This window comes from Strigops habroptila, chromosome 7, assembly GCF_004027225.2.
Source record: "Strigops habroptila isolate Jane chromosome 7, bStrHab1.2.pri, whole genome shotgun sequence".
Taxonomy (NCBI): Eukaryota; Metazoa; Chordata; class Aves; order Psittaciformes; family Psittacidae; genus Strigops; species Strigops habroptila.
Genome location: NC_044283.2, coordinates 26,894,978 through 26,912,608, shown reverse-complemented (window position 1 = coordinate 26,912,608; position 17,631 = coordinate 26,894,978). Strand labels below are relative to the sequence as shown.

At 37.7% G+C, this 17,631-nt stretch overlaps 1 protein-coding gene across 4 annotated transcripts in view; it reads left to right on the top strand.

Annotated features, from left to right (window-relative positions):
* Window positions 1–17,631, top strand: part of GABRA4 (gamma-aminobutyric acid type A receptor subunit alpha4) — a 50,282-nt gene that overhangs the window by 11,988 nt on the left and 20,663 nt on the right. For 2 of the 4 annotated variants that reach the window (XM_030492560.1, XM_030492559.1), the window contains exons 4-8: window positions 193–413; window positions 516–598; window positions 2,370–2,513; window positions 3,876–4,028; window positions 7,145–7,404. In XM_030492560.1, the coding sequence (XP_030348420.1) occupies window positions 193–413; window positions 516–598; window positions 2,370–2,513; window positions 3,876–4,028; window positions 7,145–7,404 (861 nt within the window). The remainder of the gene's footprint in view (window positions 1–192; window positions 414–515; window positions 599–2,369; window positions 2,514–3,875; window positions 4,029–7,144; window positions 7,405–17,631) is intronic. The other 2 variants (XM_030492562.1, XM_030492561.1) reach the window with 1 other exon arrangement.

The window sequence follows — 17,631 nt, the reverse complement described above, 5'->3', positions numbered from 1 at the left end:
TTTGTTAATATGACTAATGTGGAAAATTAAGCTATTAAGGAGGACACAACACCCCTTAATTGATGTATATATGTTTGTATAGTGGACTTAGCATTTTCTTCACTCTGATTTCTTTGCTTCTGAGGGATTTCTTTTTTTACAGGATACACACAAGCAAATGTGATCTTTGTTTTTTCTGCAAATTTAATACAGGAATATACAATGGATGTCTTCTTCCGTCAGACATGGGTAGACAAAAGATTAAAATATGATGGCCCTATTGAAATTTTAAGACTTAACAACTTGATGGTTTCAAAGGTGTGGACACCTGACACTTTCTTCAGGAATGGAAAAAAGTCTGTTGCACATAATATGACAGCCCCCAATAAACTCTTCAGAATAATGAGAAATGGCACCATCCTGTACACAATGAGGTATTTAACCTGTTTGTTTGGCTTCTTACAATTATTGTATGCAAAAGTTATACTGCCTAGACAAAATGGCAACCAGAGACTATTTAATTTGTTCCATTATAGGCTTACAATAAGTGCAGAGTGTCCCATGAGATTAGTGGATTTTCCCATGGATGGTCATGCTTGTCCTCTCAAATTTGGGAGTTGTAAGTTGCAATTATGAAATTTCTTGTAACTACAGAATTTAAATAGTAGAAGTAGATTTTGAGCAATTACTGAACTTTCTCAATATTGATACACAATCCTTATGCAGACAAAACTCCTGTTAAGTTCCTTGGGAATTTTATTTAGGGCTTCAAAAATTAAATCCAGGCAGAGAACTGAAAGGCGGGCAGTGATTCAGCTACTATGTTAAACCCCACTATTCTGGCTACACAGCTGCTTGAAATACCTAGTTGTTCTCGGTTTTAGGGAGATACTGCATACTTGGTGAAGTGGGAGATTTCTGGAGAAGAAACTGAGGGTGGGATCCATCTTGCTTACAACAGCCAGGTGAAAGGCACCTAGGGAAGGAGGTAATTTGATTTTCTCTACAGTTAGTGGAGGCACATTGACATCCTAAGGAAGATGTGTAGGTAGATGTGTAGAGATTTGATCTTTACTCCTGGCCTGTAACAGGAGTCTGCATAGCAAGTTTAGACTATATAATTTTTAGACTGGTGAGAGGAATCTTAGTCCAGGTAACTTTCCTTTTCTGCTTTGAAGACAGACATTGATGTTTGGATAATCTCTGAACTTTGACTAGCAGAAACATTTTGGGATGTACTACTTAACAACCAAGGTAGTTATGATTCCCTGATGTGAATTCACAGCAGAGACCTCTGAGACCACCTGGGGATGGTTAGTGCACTCCATTAACTATCTGGTCACTCTTCTAAGCCTCCTCAGTCACTGACCTCTGCTTTACACTTCAGCATGGTCAGTGCCTGGACATTAATCTGTTTTCCTTGGCCCCAGAGTGGTGAAGTTAGAAATGGCTGGAAGCTCCTGATAGAATTTCTTTAGAATAAATTTAGCTTACACAGCTGGGTAGTCAACCAAAAAGGGGGTATTAAAGACACTGCTCTGATAAGGTTTTTCATCCCTGTTATGGTGAGAGTGGAGACCAGGTGCTGCCAAATTTGGCTTGATATCAGCTGTTTGATAGGGGAGCTTCAATAGTGGGGGCTTCTCCACAGGCATATTTCTTCAGGCAGAATCAACAGCCAGCAGAAATTGTACTTGACACTAATCTGATATTTTCCTCAGTGAAACTTGAAATAAGGATTATCCATTTCAAATGCAAGACTGATTTAATTTAATTTTAACAGGAGTTTGGGCTGTGTAGGGATTGAATGCTAGCCCTAAGTTACGTCTTTTGTATTAAATGTAATGTTTCTTTGGGTGTGCTTATTTTTGGGCTATTGTGATTTCTTTACTGACTTCTGGTTCTGGCAAATATTTTAAACACAAGTTTAAAATATTAAAGTTTTTAGTATACTATATTTTTAGTATATAGTGTATTATACTATAGTTTTTAGTATAATCATTCTTTTCTGTAAAGAAATGGGTGCCCAGTCTCCAAAATGTATCCCCTTCTACATATTCTATTTATAAATTAGTATATTTTAATGATAAATATTTCTAAAATAATTTAATGATAAACTTTACATGCCCGATAAGGCCTCAACCAGAAAGAACTCGTGTTTAGACTTCACATTCAAATGTGCAGTAAATTTGTGTGTGACACTTAACATATTACTTTAGCTGCTATTTATTCTCCTCTGAGGGTGGCTTTTGGGGCTAACTTAACATGAAGGTTATCTTCTAAAGCTGTTAGTGAGAGTCTTGCTGTTCGGTTTTAGTAGGTTTGGATTGAGCTCTTAGTAAGGTGTGAGAAGAAGTTTCCTATTTACGCAAACTGATGCTGTGTTGTAGATGCTTATCCAAAGAGTGAAATGATTTATACCTGGACAAAAGGACCTGAGAAGTCAGTGGAAGTTCCTGAGGAGTCTTCCAGTTTAGTTCAGTATGACCTGCTTGGGCATACGGTATCCACTGAAACCATTAAATCTATTACAGGTAGGAATCTCATCACTAAAAATCCACTTGAGGTAAAATTAACCCTCTAACATTGCCCAAAGCCTCTTTCCTTCTTGTAAGGTGTTCTACTGAATGTCATAGGGTATAGATTAAGGGCTGAGAGCATAAATCTGAATTAGGTTTCTGTCCTTCAGATTTACATTTGCAGATTCATTACGGTAGATTGCGATGGTCTTTCAGAAAGCTAGAATGAGATCATTACTCCAAGGGACAAAATAAGCATTTAATCACTGCTTAAAATGCAGTTTGAAGAGTCAAGAGGATGCCTGGGTGAGGAAGTAATTTCTCAGCACTGTATCCACATTATGTGCAAAAGACTTCCTTTGTTTGGTGGTGCAAACAGCTCGAGAAAGAGAAGTACAGCATACAGAATGGGTTATTAAAGCCATAAAAACCCTCTAGTCAGATAAGGATAGGCACAAATGCAGTAGTCACAATAGATACTTCTGCTGATTTGTGCTGTAAGAAATAAAGCAAATGGCAACTGCAGGCATCTGAAATGAGCAAAGTATCACTGATGAGCAGTGTGGTGATAAACAAGCGTATTCCCAAAATGTTTTTAAAATTTGGAATCATTTTCTAAGCATCAGCAAGTTTGGGTGTTGTAAGATGGTCAAAATGAAACAGATAAAACAAATATATTTGATGTATTCCTCTATGGATGTTTTTCTCAAAGATAAAACAGCATTTTGCAGTACACTAGCAATTTACTTCTCAGCATATTGATTATTATAAGTTAACAACAGAATTTCCTTACTGTTCTCAAAATGCTCATTCTGTAGTGCTTTATTTAGACAATTTATTCAGTTTATGGCAAATGTGCAGCTATTTTTTTAATATGAATGATACCATTTTAGATAAGCTTACAGTATTTTTAATTCTTGTCAGTGATTTTTGCATTTGTCTCATTATCATAGTAGTGGTGACATATAAAACTAGTAAAAAGCTGATATGCTTCCATAACATTTTTTGTGCATCATTGTTGTTGGTTGTTTGGCAAATAGGTACCACAATGTTATGGATACTGTGGTAGGTAGGTAGCTTGTGTCTTGGGACTCTTTTCTTCAACAGCTGCCAAGAGAATTTTTAAAATCATGCTTATACTGTAAAACGTAATCCAATGTTAGCTGTACATTTATAGTATTTTGGATATCAGCTTCTGAATGGCAGGATATTTGTTTAAAACTTTCATTCTTGACTCTGAGGAACATATCTTTCTATACATACTAAGTGGTATGAATAGCATCATCTTAATCCTAGTTGATAATCTGAAACAGTTATTCTGCAACACAAATTTTTGACAGTCAGAAAAATATTTTCTTTATATATATATTTTTCTAGGTGAATATGTTGTTATGACAGTTTACTTCCACCTCAGACGGAAAATGGGTTATTTCATGATTCAGACCTATATCCCATGTATTATGACTGTGATCCTTTCTCAAGTTTCATTTTGGATAAATAAGGAATCCGTTCCAGCTAGAACTGTGTTTGGTAATTATTTCTTTTTTCCTTTTTCTTGTACTCTTTTGTTGACTTTCACTAGAATAGGCCTTTTTAGTGCATTGGGGTATACTGACTCCATACTAGTGCAGAAACAAGGGAATTGCATAAATTCAGAGGAATTTTTGCTGTCAATTCATGAAGAATGTTGCTATGTGAATCCTTGGAATTTGAGGAGAAACTTGGAACATATAACCTGAAGGGTGTCATGGTTGCCTGTGGCAAATGGCTCTCTATCTCTGGGAATTCTACTTGCTTTGGGGGGGTCAAACTGGGAAGACCTGAGTAATACAGTCAAGTCTTTAGTTCACATCCAGAGCAGTTTTATCCTTCAGTGGACAGTAGTGTAATTACTTATTTTAAAATAATTTGATTGGGTGTGTTCAAGATTTACCGATGTCTTCTTATATGTGTCATTAGTGAAAGCTTGCTATCATGAAGGCTTAGATCCTGGTCCTGTAATTTCATGTTTAGTGCTTTTCTCTCCTTTCTGCCATTGCCATTATGAAAATGAATTCAAAAAGCAAAACGATAGCAAGATATTAAAATTGCCCTCATCAAAATACAGCTTGAATGAGATAGTACAGTGACTCTGAAGATGAAAACAAAAAAGCTTCGATGGAAGACAAAGCATAAGACATTAAATGGAAATACAATTCCTAACAATGAAGTAGGACAAAAACATTTTTCAAAGGAGTCTTTATAGAGCAATATCTTGACTTTAAAATGTACTGTAGTCTAAAGCAGGACTAATCAGGAAGAGAATGTTCTACAAAAAGCCTTTCTATAGATAGATAGAGGCTGGCAGGAGTGATGGGAATTAATATTTCTATGTGACAGCCCATTCAAACAATGTAAGTGGAGTCAGAACACTGCTTAGTATCACAAATTAACAAGGTTAATGATTAGTTATAGGAGAAATAACCTGCAAACCTAATAAGAACCACACTAGCTCTCAACTCAAGCATTACATTAGGCAAACTAGTATATCAGTTCACATGCCTTTGCAGGGACATTGAATAATGGAACTTTTTTTGAAGGGAGTATTACCATGAACTGGAAAGGTAGAATCTGTATTTACAGATAAAATGTGATAATTGAAAATGTACAAATTATAGAGCAATAGATGTAATATGTGTCATTATATCCATATGTCACACTGAAAAGCAATACTATTAGTAAGGTTTGGACATCCACTAGGTTACAGATAAGTCTCTAAATGCCTTTGAAAGCAAATGGCTTAAAGTATGGCTAAAAGTATCTTTCCAGTTTTCTGATAAATTCCATCAGGGACCTTGTTTTTTAAAGGTTTTCTTAGAAGAAAAGGTAGGCAAGAGATAAGAATGGAGCCAAAACACCTGCTATAGTACTACCTTTATAGTGGAACTGTGAGAAGAGGCTATCCAAAAAAAGATCTTTCCATTGGACACTGCAGAAGCTTGCAAGTATTTAGCTCTGAATATTTACAGTTCATGTGTATATGTAATATTTTTTTACCAGAACCTAATTCCCTACCCTGTAAAACCCTATGATGCATATTAAAGAGCAATTGCTGTGGCAACTGTAAGTCTCCGAGAAGAGTGATTTCATAGGGGGAAATCTGATAAAGACTATGGCAGTAAACTATAATACTGTCATTGCCTGCCCTCTCCTCCTTGTATCTGGGGAATGGTTGTCCATTCAAGTCACTTCACCCTGTTCTTACATCTGTTAAACAAACATCTTTAAAAAGACAATTCAGACAAGCTATTTGCTTAGTGGACAAAGGTAGGATGAGTAAGGACAGGGCTAATCAGGAATGGGTCTCTTCCAGGAAAAAAAAAAAATAACATTCCATAATTTTTTTTTTTAAACTCAGACTTAAATATTTTTAGTGGTGTGTTTTTCAACACCTTCCCACTGAAGAAGGTTTCGTGAGCTTGCATCTGTGTTTTTATCCCGCTGAGTTTGCTCTGAGATATTCTTTGTGCTTTCACGAACTGGCTATTACTTTTTCCTTTTTTATTCTTCTTCAGTAGGAAGCACTGTGTTTTTTTGTGTCCAATTCTCTGTATGGCAGTGTCTAAGTGAAACTTTTTCATATCAGATTACCCAGATGGAATACCCCCACTTTAAGGAATAGGGCATGTGAAGATCCTGTTGGAAAGCATGCTCTTAATTATTGTTAATTCTGCTGAGTATATGCATTTCATCTTGAATTAAAATGCATACAGTATTCTTTTCATAAGAGTAAAGACATCTCCATCTGTAGTCATTCTTTCTTGCCATTATCATAGTAGGACTTATGCAGTGTTCACTATATTCTTGGTATTTTACATTTGTATTCTATGGGATAATTTGGATGAAAAAGGAAAAAAAAATCACACCCCATACCTTGGTTTTATATAGCATGTATTTTCACTTGAAGTATTCCTGTGAAGTGGGCATATTTTGAGTTCAGTGTTCATGTCTGTATACTTTAATTAAAAAGTTGTTCTTTCGGAAGATTAAATTCTAATTAAATTTCATCGGTTGACTAGTAGCAGAAGGGTTTAAAAAGTAAGGTGATGGTTGCTTAATTAACAGAGTTGCTAACATAATATTCTAGTTTTCCTTAGCACCAAAATAATTTGCCATGATTTAAGATTATGAATGGGATTAGAGGAACAGACACAGACTAATAGGTGGCATTCTGAACCCATTACAGGAAAAATCATGGTTTTGTTGCAGTCTGAGGAGCACAGACATAATTTAACAACTTAAATTATGTTCAGATGTTTATAAAATAGCTTGTTTTAAGAAATAAAATAACTTGTTTTAAGAAATTCTACTGAACTTGACATGAAAAAAAATATGAAATGACGGCTTCCACGTTTTCTTCATGTGAACTGTAGATGATCTGCTGAAGTCATGGCTTTCCATGCCTCCTTTAAAATCTGGTTAACTGTTTTGTATGCATACCTGCTTATAGATATATGATTGTTGCCATGACTTAAATCTAATGATTTAATCTATTCACAAGCAGCAGAGAAAGACTCCTAAGTGGTTTAAAATTGTTTGAAGCTGCTTGCCTATTCTCACTTTGTTTTACTCATATTCAGCAATGTTTTTGCTTTATTTCTTTGAAGGAATAACCACAGTGTTGACAATGACAACACTGAGCATCAGTGCAAGACATTCACTGCCAAAAGTATCCTATGCTACTGCCATGGACTGGTTCATAGCGGTCTGCTTTGCCTTTGTGTTCTCTGCTCTTATTGAGTTTGCTGCTGTCAACTATTTTACTAATATTCAAATGGAAAAAGCCAAAAGGAAGACGGTAAAATCCCTTCTTGAATTTCCAGTTGCTCCAGTACAAAGAAAAAGAAGTACAGAAGAGACACTCACGGTAGGTTTTCAGACTATGCTAACTTTTTTATCTTTTTTGTACAGTTGCTTGGTAAAAACAGGTCTTTAACTTCCTTCCAGGTTCCCTCTGAGCTAACAATGCAGTAAGTCAGCCTAATGGAAGGCTAATGCTACACTGTATTAAATGATAAAGACTTGTAAAACGCAACTTAATTCTTACTTGCATTATTGGATTAGCTCAGGAGAGAAGGAGGTTGTGTCCATCCGTACTTGCAGTCTCTTCTATTATTTAGTCGTGTTTTGGCAAAGGTCAGTTAGGATGGGCATCTTTAGCAAACTTACTTTCCCTTTGCACATTGATTCTGATTGGACTGATTATATAGACCAAGATATTGCATATTATAAGGGAAGCATGTTATCTTAGGTAGCTAATGTCTCTAATTAAAATACGCTAAGGCATTGCAGTTGTACCTTGGAGCACTTAGTTAGACATCACAGTTCTCCTTTCATTGCGTGTATTGTATATCCAGAGTTTTCTTTCTTCATCGGTTACAATTTCAGGATTTTTTGAAGAGTGCTGAATGAAATATGTGTCCACCATAGACTTCATTTTTATGTAATTTGCATATCTTTGCACAGGAGCTCACCTCAATTCCTGAAAAGGTTTTGTGGTTCTGTTTAACAAAATGCTTTTCAGCTTTCATAGTGCTTCAGATTAAGGGTGACTTGTACGGTAGCTAACTTAGTGCGCGGACCAGTTAATAAAGGCTCATTTCCAGTTGAGCTCACTGGTGATTCTCCTTACCCTCTGCTGCATCATACTCCTATTCATGAAACACCTGCTAACAAAGTCATTGCAGTACCTGCACTGCCACGTGGTAGGCCAGTAATTCCTAGCCATGGCTGCCTCCTGGCAACACCACTCAAGAAGCAAGATGCTGACAGCAGCACAGTAATTTACTCTTCCTGTCAGGCTGACTTTGTAGTTTCCTTTGGCTGAGCCATAATTTAAGAACTGCTGTTTTAGACTGACTCTTGGTAATTTTGTCTTCTGTCTCTTTCACATCTCATTTGCCTCCTTCCCTATTCATCTGCTCTTTTTTTTGCCTTCCCACCCCTTCCTTTTGCTATTGCTGCTCAGCTGCTGTCCACCCACTTCCATTTTTCTTTCTCTTCTTTGCTTTCCTACCATAGATTGTTACTTCTTTCAATCGTCTGGCTGTGTTGTTCTGTTAGCTCCCATTTCTGCTTAAAAGGATAGATGTGCTCCTGAAGAGTTTGTTACTCATCACTTTGATGGGAACAAGAAAAAGTGTGTTTATGGTAGCGTGGAGTTGGCCTTGTACAATGAGGTATTAGTGCCATTAGTTTATGCAAAGCTTCTTGATTGTACAGCATGCATTTTAGTATCTCAGGCACTCCTGCGGAGTGTTAATAAATACTGCTTTTGGTGATAATCAGGTTTCACTTGGGTCTACAGGAATGTAAATTACACAAGAACAGTTTCATCCTAGATTTACTTATGAGATTTGATTAAAACAAAAGGAAAAAATAGCAGTTTTCTCAGGTAATAACTATGGAGACTTAAGACAATTGTTTTGATTCATGGTCAGAATTGCTGGTCAGTCTTGTATCATGCTTAGCCATTTACGCACGTGTTTTGGAGAAACTATTCTTTCCATCTCACCTCCCCCCCCCCCCCCATTTATTTATTTATTTATTTATTTATTTATTTATTTATTTATTTATTTTAACAGCAATGACAGAATACACCCAAATCGAGAGCTTGGTAAAATGAGAAGTGAACAGTTCTATTCCACCGCTTAATTAATACTTCTGTGATAAATGTGGTTGTGTGCTTACAGATTTGGGGATTTTGAAAGCCCTCAAGGGAGAAATCTACTTTTTGAAGGGTTACACATTAATGTTATGAGCATGTGAGTGAGTAATAATGTTGATTGTACCTTGAACTGTTGTGTGTGTTTGGTGGTGTTTGGGTTTTTTTTAATGGCTTTTTCTCCAGTTATGCCTATGCTAAGACTTGAGTCTTTGTGCTTCCAGGAAAGGCATACATGATGAGCTCACAGATAATGTTATAGAGGCTTAGCTACCATGCAGTCCTTTCCATAAGTAGAGGATAACTTCTGTTCTGGTCTCCTGCTGCAGAGAACAGAAGCTAATGTGGCTGTTGTAATTTGTTCGAAGCTTATATGGGTGTTAGGCTCTGCTTTCCAACCTGACATATAATACAGTCCTCTCCTTAAAATGTTTAGTTTTGCTTATGAAAGATTAATCTAGAATTTTCTTATGCCTTATTATAAATCTGACCTTTTTTCTGCACAGATACTGTCTAATCTATGCTGATTTACCAGAGATAACAGAATCTCAGTTTCCCTGTGTATTTGTGGTGCAAAGAATGCAGGACAATAGCCTGCCTGTAGCATGTAATCTGTGAGCATTGTTTCTTACAAGTTTTATCTCCATAGCTAAATGATAGGCTTTGATTTCTTAACCCAGTTCATGTTTAAAAAAAGTCTGTACCACGTTGCCACTATTGTACTAGCAACTCTGTTGTTAGCAATACAATTGCCAGAGCTCAAGGAAAAGTTTTATTTTGAACTTGAAACTTTTCAGAAAGACTTTGACTAATCTGGTAAATTTGTCAGAATTCCAAAATTCAAAATTTTCACTTAGCCCACGGAGGAAGTGTGTGTAAATTGGGAAAGAAGATGGCCAAATGAGTAAACTATACTTTTTTTTCTGGTGCATATCTCACCATTTTCAACCTGCTTTGGATCTTCTACTAATTGGAAGGGGGTAGATCCCTCTCTTACCCCTTTTAGCCCCATACTTTTGCCTGCCCTGAACTGTCATACAGGAGGTTTCACTGGCTTTTCGTGGTTGAGGTCCCATCTATGTAGGTCCCCTGAAAACAGGAAATATACAGAGCAATTGAGGCTGTTAAGGAAAACAAACAAGGTGAAAGTATAGTTTTAAATGAGGGTTTAATTTTATGGGCTGTTGATTCTGCATTATTCACTGGATGATTACATGCACTTGATTTTTAATTTTATTTTAATTTTTTTGCTTAAGTAACATGGTGGGATTTGTCCTAGAGAGCTTCTGGGATGGAGCAAGGTGGTCTGTGAAACTGTATTGCCTATAGAACATGGAGATTTTACTATCTGATAGTACTAGAAATTAGGTATATTAATAGTACATTTTTGTAAAATAAAGATAAATTGCACATAATTGGAAGTCCTTTTTTGACATGTATGTGTTTGACCAATTTCTGACCATAGAATTAAAGTGGGTTTTCTATACTGAATCAGTTTATATATTACTCACATTAATTAGAATTCTTGGTGGTGTGGTGGTGGTTTCTTTTTGATCAAAAACACTTTTCCAGTTGTCTTGGATCAAAGGCAACTCCTTTTGTTATGATCAAATGATTTGGGATGTATTAATTCATATTATGTATTCACCACGACCAGTACATCTTTACTGTAGCACATGTGGACTATATTCTTTTCTAGGTTATTCTTTTGTGTAATTGTATTTAATTTGAAGCCCTGTGATGGGTGATGGATCAATGTATTGATTACAGGAAACATTAAATGAATTTTGGAGGCTAGCTAAATGATCTGAATTGTATTAACTCCAACAAAAAATTAGTGGGCTGGGGGTGGCAGGAAAGAGCCTGTAGTGCCTGCAGATGCAGGTGTGCTCCTTTATCACTTGATTTGGTTTTAGCCATGGTCTTATTCAATGTCTCTTTGCCCTCCTCCCCTCCCTGCCCTATTTCAACTCTTTCTTCTTATTGCCTGTAACTTTCTGATACAAACTTAATGTGTTCCCCTAAAGATGCAGTTCTGCAGTAGACATCCCAAGAGTGGGATCCAGGCTTGTTTTAGGTCTGCCTTGAGTTCACAAGGAACTTGGACAGCCTCATTCATCCCTTTTGTCACACACAGTGAGACTGTACTGGACTCTGTCTAAGCCAAGACAGATGACTTACACCGTGGTCTCCTGTGATTTTGTTGTCTTTGGAACAAGTTAAAATGCTTTCAGGTTAGAAGGAATTTCTTTATTTTGAGGGTGGCAGAGCACTGGAACAGGCTGCCCAGGGAGGTTGTGGAGTCTTCCTCTCTGGAGACATTCAGAACCCTCCTGGACATGTTCCTGTGTAACCTGCTCTAGGTGGCCCTGCCTTGGCAGGGGGTTTGGACTAGATGATCTCCAGAGGTCCCTTCTACCCTAGTGATTCTGTGAACCTGTCCCTAATGTTCTGAACTCCTTTCTTTAGCAGGAGCAGAAATGTCATGCACGTCAGTGTGTGATGGAAATTGAATGATTTACAGTTTTTTATTGGACTCCTGAGTCTATTTTTATGCTTCTGCACTATTTCCTTCTCACCGTATTCCTATGAAGTTTATTTTTAAAGATGTCCTGGTTTCATCTGGGATAGAGTTAATACCTACCCAATTTTTGAGCTGAAGAGTGATACTGAAAGGTAGTCTTCAAAAAACAGGCTCCTAAACACTGTTAACATGAGCTTCAACCTTAGCTGTTTGTTAAAAGAGTGTGAAACTTGGAAAAAAAGAGGTCAGACTCCAGAAGACCCTTTTGAATGGAATAATTTCATCAAACTCAGTCACAACTAGATTGTAACTCTCAAATTTCCCTCCTATTTTCTGAAGACAGTTAAGTGTCATGTTGTCTTGAGTAAGCCCCATAGCATCTAATAGAGGAACTGAAGGGTCAAACTTTACTGCCATGTAGGTGTGCACTCCTCTCCTTAGCAGGGTGATATGTGACTGGCATGTACCTGACAAGTTTACAAGAAACATTTTCATGTGGACAACATGCGTATGTGCTTTTATGTGTGATTAAGATGCATTTTCTGTGGCTTGCTTTTTAGTCATATGGTGGACAGAGCTCAAGTGATACGATGGTGGGTGGCAGGAAAGTGGGGATCCTTTGGCAGCTTTTGATGAACAGATGTCTAGAGTAATTTGTCTAGAGCAATTAATATAGCTCATGCGCGGCTCCCTGCCTCATCTCCTGACTTCCAGAGCAAGGGTTCAGCTGGATAAATAGTTCTGATGGGCTGCATACAATCCAGAGGCTGTAGGCTGGGTACTTCTCTTAGTGCATGTGTATGCTGGGGTGTTTTTTTTGTTCTTACTTCCCAGAGTTGATTCTTACTCCCCAATGCTGAAACAGCAGCAGATACACTCCTGTGTCTAAGGCTTAGACTGTAAGTGAAAGTGGAAATTTTAACCTTTGAACCAAAACTTCGTTTTGACTATATAGATATATTCTGTAATGGAGAGATGCATAAAATGTACGAGATCTAGAGTAGTACCACTTTTCTTTCTTTGCTTCTTCCTTGGACTAGTAGAACAATTAGCTTCCCCTGTCCCAGCAAATAGAGAAGTGGAGCTAAGCCCTCTTCACTCATATGAGGAGGGAGTTACCTGAAGAGCAGCTAGATCTTAACGGTGGTCTTGGACCACAAGGTGATGGTCTGCTTACTGAACTCCTTATATGGATGCATAGCCTACCTCCTCTGTGTGACTTGAATAGTCCTACCATTGGAACAGCATTTCAGTTTTTAAATATAATAATCACTTTTTGCTGCTTCACTGCTTTGTCACTGCCTGGGGTGTTATGGTTCAAGTTTTTTTAGGGCAGTGACATTTAAAACTCAGATCCTAATGAAGGACTTCAGGCTGAAGAAGTGCTTAGAGTTCATGCAGATGTAAGGACAGAACCATACAAAGGGATACTGCTGTGCCACATGAATAATTTCTTTGACATGTGAACAATTTTCTGTCACTCTTGTTCTATTAGTCAACATTTTTGCTATCAGTTATTTACTGTCATAATATGCTAGCACAATGTTTAGGTAGGATAGGAGTGAATGCACGTCATAAACAACTAGCACATTTCATACCGAATGCTATATGAAATATAGGAGTGAATAACTACCTAGGATAAGGTGGCAGTACCTTAGTGCGGACTCTTGAATGTTTGGATACCTGAAGATAGAATAAATACAAACTGGTTCTCAAAATATTTTATTAACTGTGATGCTCAGGTACAATATTTTGTGTCATGTTTCCTTCCCACCCCCCCCCCCCCTTTTTTTTTGTCTGTTTGCTTCTTTGTTGTTGTTGTTGTTTTCCTTTTTTCTAACTTAGTTCCCTAAACTTAGACAGTCCCACCTAGCAACTGACACTACTTGCAATGTATACAGCTAAATATGTGCTCAAACAATACAATTGAGGCATAAATGTGTAGTGTACAATTTACAATGGTTTTCTTAATATTTCACATAGTATGTCTTTCTAAATAGCACAAATTAAAGTGCTATATTAAAAAAATTGGTCTCTTTCCAAGAACCTGGTATTGCTCTACCTTTAACATGGCTGAGTTGTGGAATAAATTTACACTGGAAGTAAAAACATTTGTCTACTGCAAAGTGAGCAGAGTAATTACTGGAAGTATGCAACATAGTATTAGTTTTGGGACTAGATTCTGACTCAACTGTGTTATAAAATACATTGAATTCCAGAATTCAGTCATAATGAAGGTAAAAAATGGCTGAGTTGATAAAATGAACAAAACTGTTGCAATTTAAAGTTGTGGAATGAAGGTTTTTTTCTCATTGATAGTGGAAATGCTTTTTGTTTGAGGTAGTTCTGTTTGTCTATTGGGGTGTTGGTTAGTTTTTTTTTAATATGCATAAAACCCCAGGAGTTTATTTTCAACACCCGATTTATAACTATACAAAAAGTCCTGCTATTTCCTCCAACCCTTACTAGGAAGTGTGGTAATCGCTCACTCTTGAATTTTCTGTAAGTATTATAATGAACTATCACAATAGTAGGCAAGGGAATATGAGGGATATGCTTGGCTGTTAGACATCTGATGCTCAAATATCTGATAGTGTTTACTGTAGTTGTTGGAAGACTTAATTTAAATGGTACTAGGATAAGGCTCTTATTTTGGAGACCAAAGCATAGCTCACTAATGTCAATCTTTCAAGTGGTTATTCTAGAAAATACTAAACCCTATTGTCTTTATTTCTAACATATGTTTAAATGCCATTCTCTGCCATTTTGCTGGTCCACTGGGAAAAAACCTCCACCATGCTCAAAAAAACATATTCCTTATGGTTTTGTCCTTAGAATAAACAATACATGTTCCTATTATTTTCATGCTAATGTCAGTAGCAAGGCTTAAGATAGGTCAAGTGATCTAATTTTTTTTTTTTTTTTTTTTTTTGTGAGGCAAATGTTAAGGACTCAAAACATATGTGGCAGCATTTCAGAAACACCAAGTCAGAACAAACGGGAATGGTGACAGGGGTAAGATTTTCAGATTGCTCAGCATCCCCTATAATGAAAATTGTCAGGAAGTTCCTACTTTTCCCTATGATCATTAATATGAAATGATGCCTTTGAATATGAGGCCCTTTATATTTTCTGCTTAAACCTTTTTCTGTATTTATATTCAAATTTCAGCTTTGTTTCCCCTCCATACAGAGTTTTCAATACTAGTGAACCCAATGACACCAAATTGCAATTGAGTTTCACAGCTGTGTGTGAGATTTCTAGCTGATCTCATTTTTACACTGGGAAGATTGGAGTCAGAAGAAATAAATGTTGAGAGGCTTGGGAAAGTCTATGAGGCAATGAGTGTTCAAGGCATTTTCAGCAAACCACTGAAGCAAATTTAACTACAGCTTTAAGGTCACCGAAAATTGAAAGATATAGAATATATAATGAAGGGTTTTGGTCCCTGATCAGCTGTTCTTCTTCCTTTCATAGATGTTAAACAGAGGACCTCCACAGCTGATTAGCACATGACCTCTCCTTACAGATTTATTCTTCCAATGCTGTTTTCAGTTCTTTCATTGTCGTCAGGATATAAATCTCTAAGAATTGTGCACACCAGTGCTTAAGAACCCTATACATGTATATGGCTCTTAAGCATCATCCAGGTGGATAGGTTTATTTGGCATCCATTTTTTGAAAAATGATTCTTCTAGTTTATGTCTCTTTAATAACCTTGAATTCACTTGTCTTCCCCATTGTATATTTTGAGGCCTGTCAGAGAATCACAGAATGTTATTTGGTTGGAAGGGGCCTTAAAGATCCCTAGTTCTAATCCGCATGCCATGGGCCGGGATACCTTCCACTAGACCACATAGCTCCCCATCCAACCTGGGAACACTTCCAGGGGTGGGGCAGCCACAACTTCTCTGGGCAATCTGTTCCAGTGCCTCAGAGAATAAAGAATTTATTCCTAATATCTAATCTATATCTACCCTCTTTCAGCCTAAAGCCATTCCCCCTTGTCCTACCACTACATGTCCTTGTACAAAGTCCCTCTCCAGATTTCCTGTAGGCCCCCTTTAGGCACTGGAAGCTGCTCTAAGGTCTCCCCAGAGCCTTCTCTTCTCCAGGCTGAGCAAACCAACTGTCTCAGCCTGTCTTCATAGGAGGGGTGCTCCGGCCTTCTGGCATCTTTGTGGCTCTCCTCTGGATTTGCTCCAACAGGTCCACGTCCTTGACATGTTGGGGGCCCCAGAACTGTACACAGTACTCCAAGTGAGGTCTCACGAGAGCAGAGTAGAGGGACAGGATTACCTCCTTCGGCCTGCTGGTCACACTCTTTTTGATGCAGCCCAGGATACGGTTGGTTTCTGGGCTGCGAGCGCACACTGAAGCCGGCTCATGTTCAGTTTCTCATCAACCAACACCCCCAAGTTGTTGGGCACAGGGCTGCTCTGAATCTCTTCTCCGCCCAACCTGTGCCTGTGCCTGGGATTGCTCCGACCCTGCTGTAGGGCCTTGCACTTGGCTTGGTTGAACTGCATGAGATTGGCATCGGCCCACCTCTCAAGCGTGTCAAGGTCCCTCTGCATGGCATCCCTTCCCTCCAGCGTATCAACCAAACCGCACAGCTTGGTGTCGTCAGCAAATTTGCTGAGGGCACACTCAATCCCACTGTCCACATCACCGGCAAAGATGTTATATAGTAAAACATACAATGGAGTGCTGCTCTTACCTCTCCTTCTCTCCTATTGCATGATTCAGATTGCAATATGAGTAGCGTGGATGGTGGACTGGCTCTCATAGTTTCTCTCCCCTCACTTCTTCCTTTCCAAATAATTTGCATTGCTTTTTGCCATGAACTAGAATTCACTGTATTTTGTGGCAGGTGGAGCTTTTACTTGGTCATATTCCAGGGCTCTGTAAGGCAAAACAAAATCTCTAATACTATTCCAGTAAGATTTTGATTGACTGGCTCTGCAGCATAATAGTAAACCATGGTAGATTTCTCCTCCAATTTGTGCATTTACTAGCAGCATGGCAATATGGTGACTCAGTGGGATTTGGGACAAGCAGCATTATTTACACTGATGACAACATGCTACTTCCCTGGTAAATGTCATATGGTGTGAATTTGGCAGCTATCTAATGTCATCCCAGAAGAACAGACTGTTTTCTGAGGAAGGAATGGTAAGGACAAAAACCACTATGGTAGAGTTTAATAGAAAAATATTACTAGATTACCACACAAACAATTTTGATGTTGCTGCTAAACAGTAAGTAATGCCAGACTTTTGGTTGCTTTAAGCCTTCCAATTTTTGCATCAATTTTTGTTTGAATTAGTTGAGATCTCTCAATTTAGGAAGCCTATGCTTTCATACAGCACATCACTGACCTTCCTGTGTACTAACTTGTGACTTGCTGAAGGTTTAATAGTGCTATCATGGAAAGCTGTAATCTTAGTCTTGCAAAATTAACACTGAAGCATACAGATTTTTTTTTACTGTTTGCTTCTCATTTCATTATAGTAAAACCTCTTTGTTATATGCTTGATTATTCTAGTAAACAATTAGAAGTGTTCTGTGCAATTTTAAAACTGCTTTGATTGTGGTACCCTTTTCAGGTTTGATTAGTTGTGGGGTTTTTTTGTTTTTGTGGGTTGTGGTTTTTTTTTTTTTTTTGGTTTTTTTTGTTTTTTTGTTTTTTTTGTTTTTTTTTTGGTTTTGGTTTTTTTTTTTTCCCCCCCCTTCCCAAGGAGGTTAAATATCCAAAATGGTGATTAGGCACCTAAAAAGCTTGATAACTAGATTTCCCTGGGTAGGCATGTACAGAACAGAATTGCTGCTTCCAAAGTGTTTGCCATGCATCTTAGGTGGAAAAATACTTACTCTGTTTCATCTGAATGGCCAGCATGCCTATT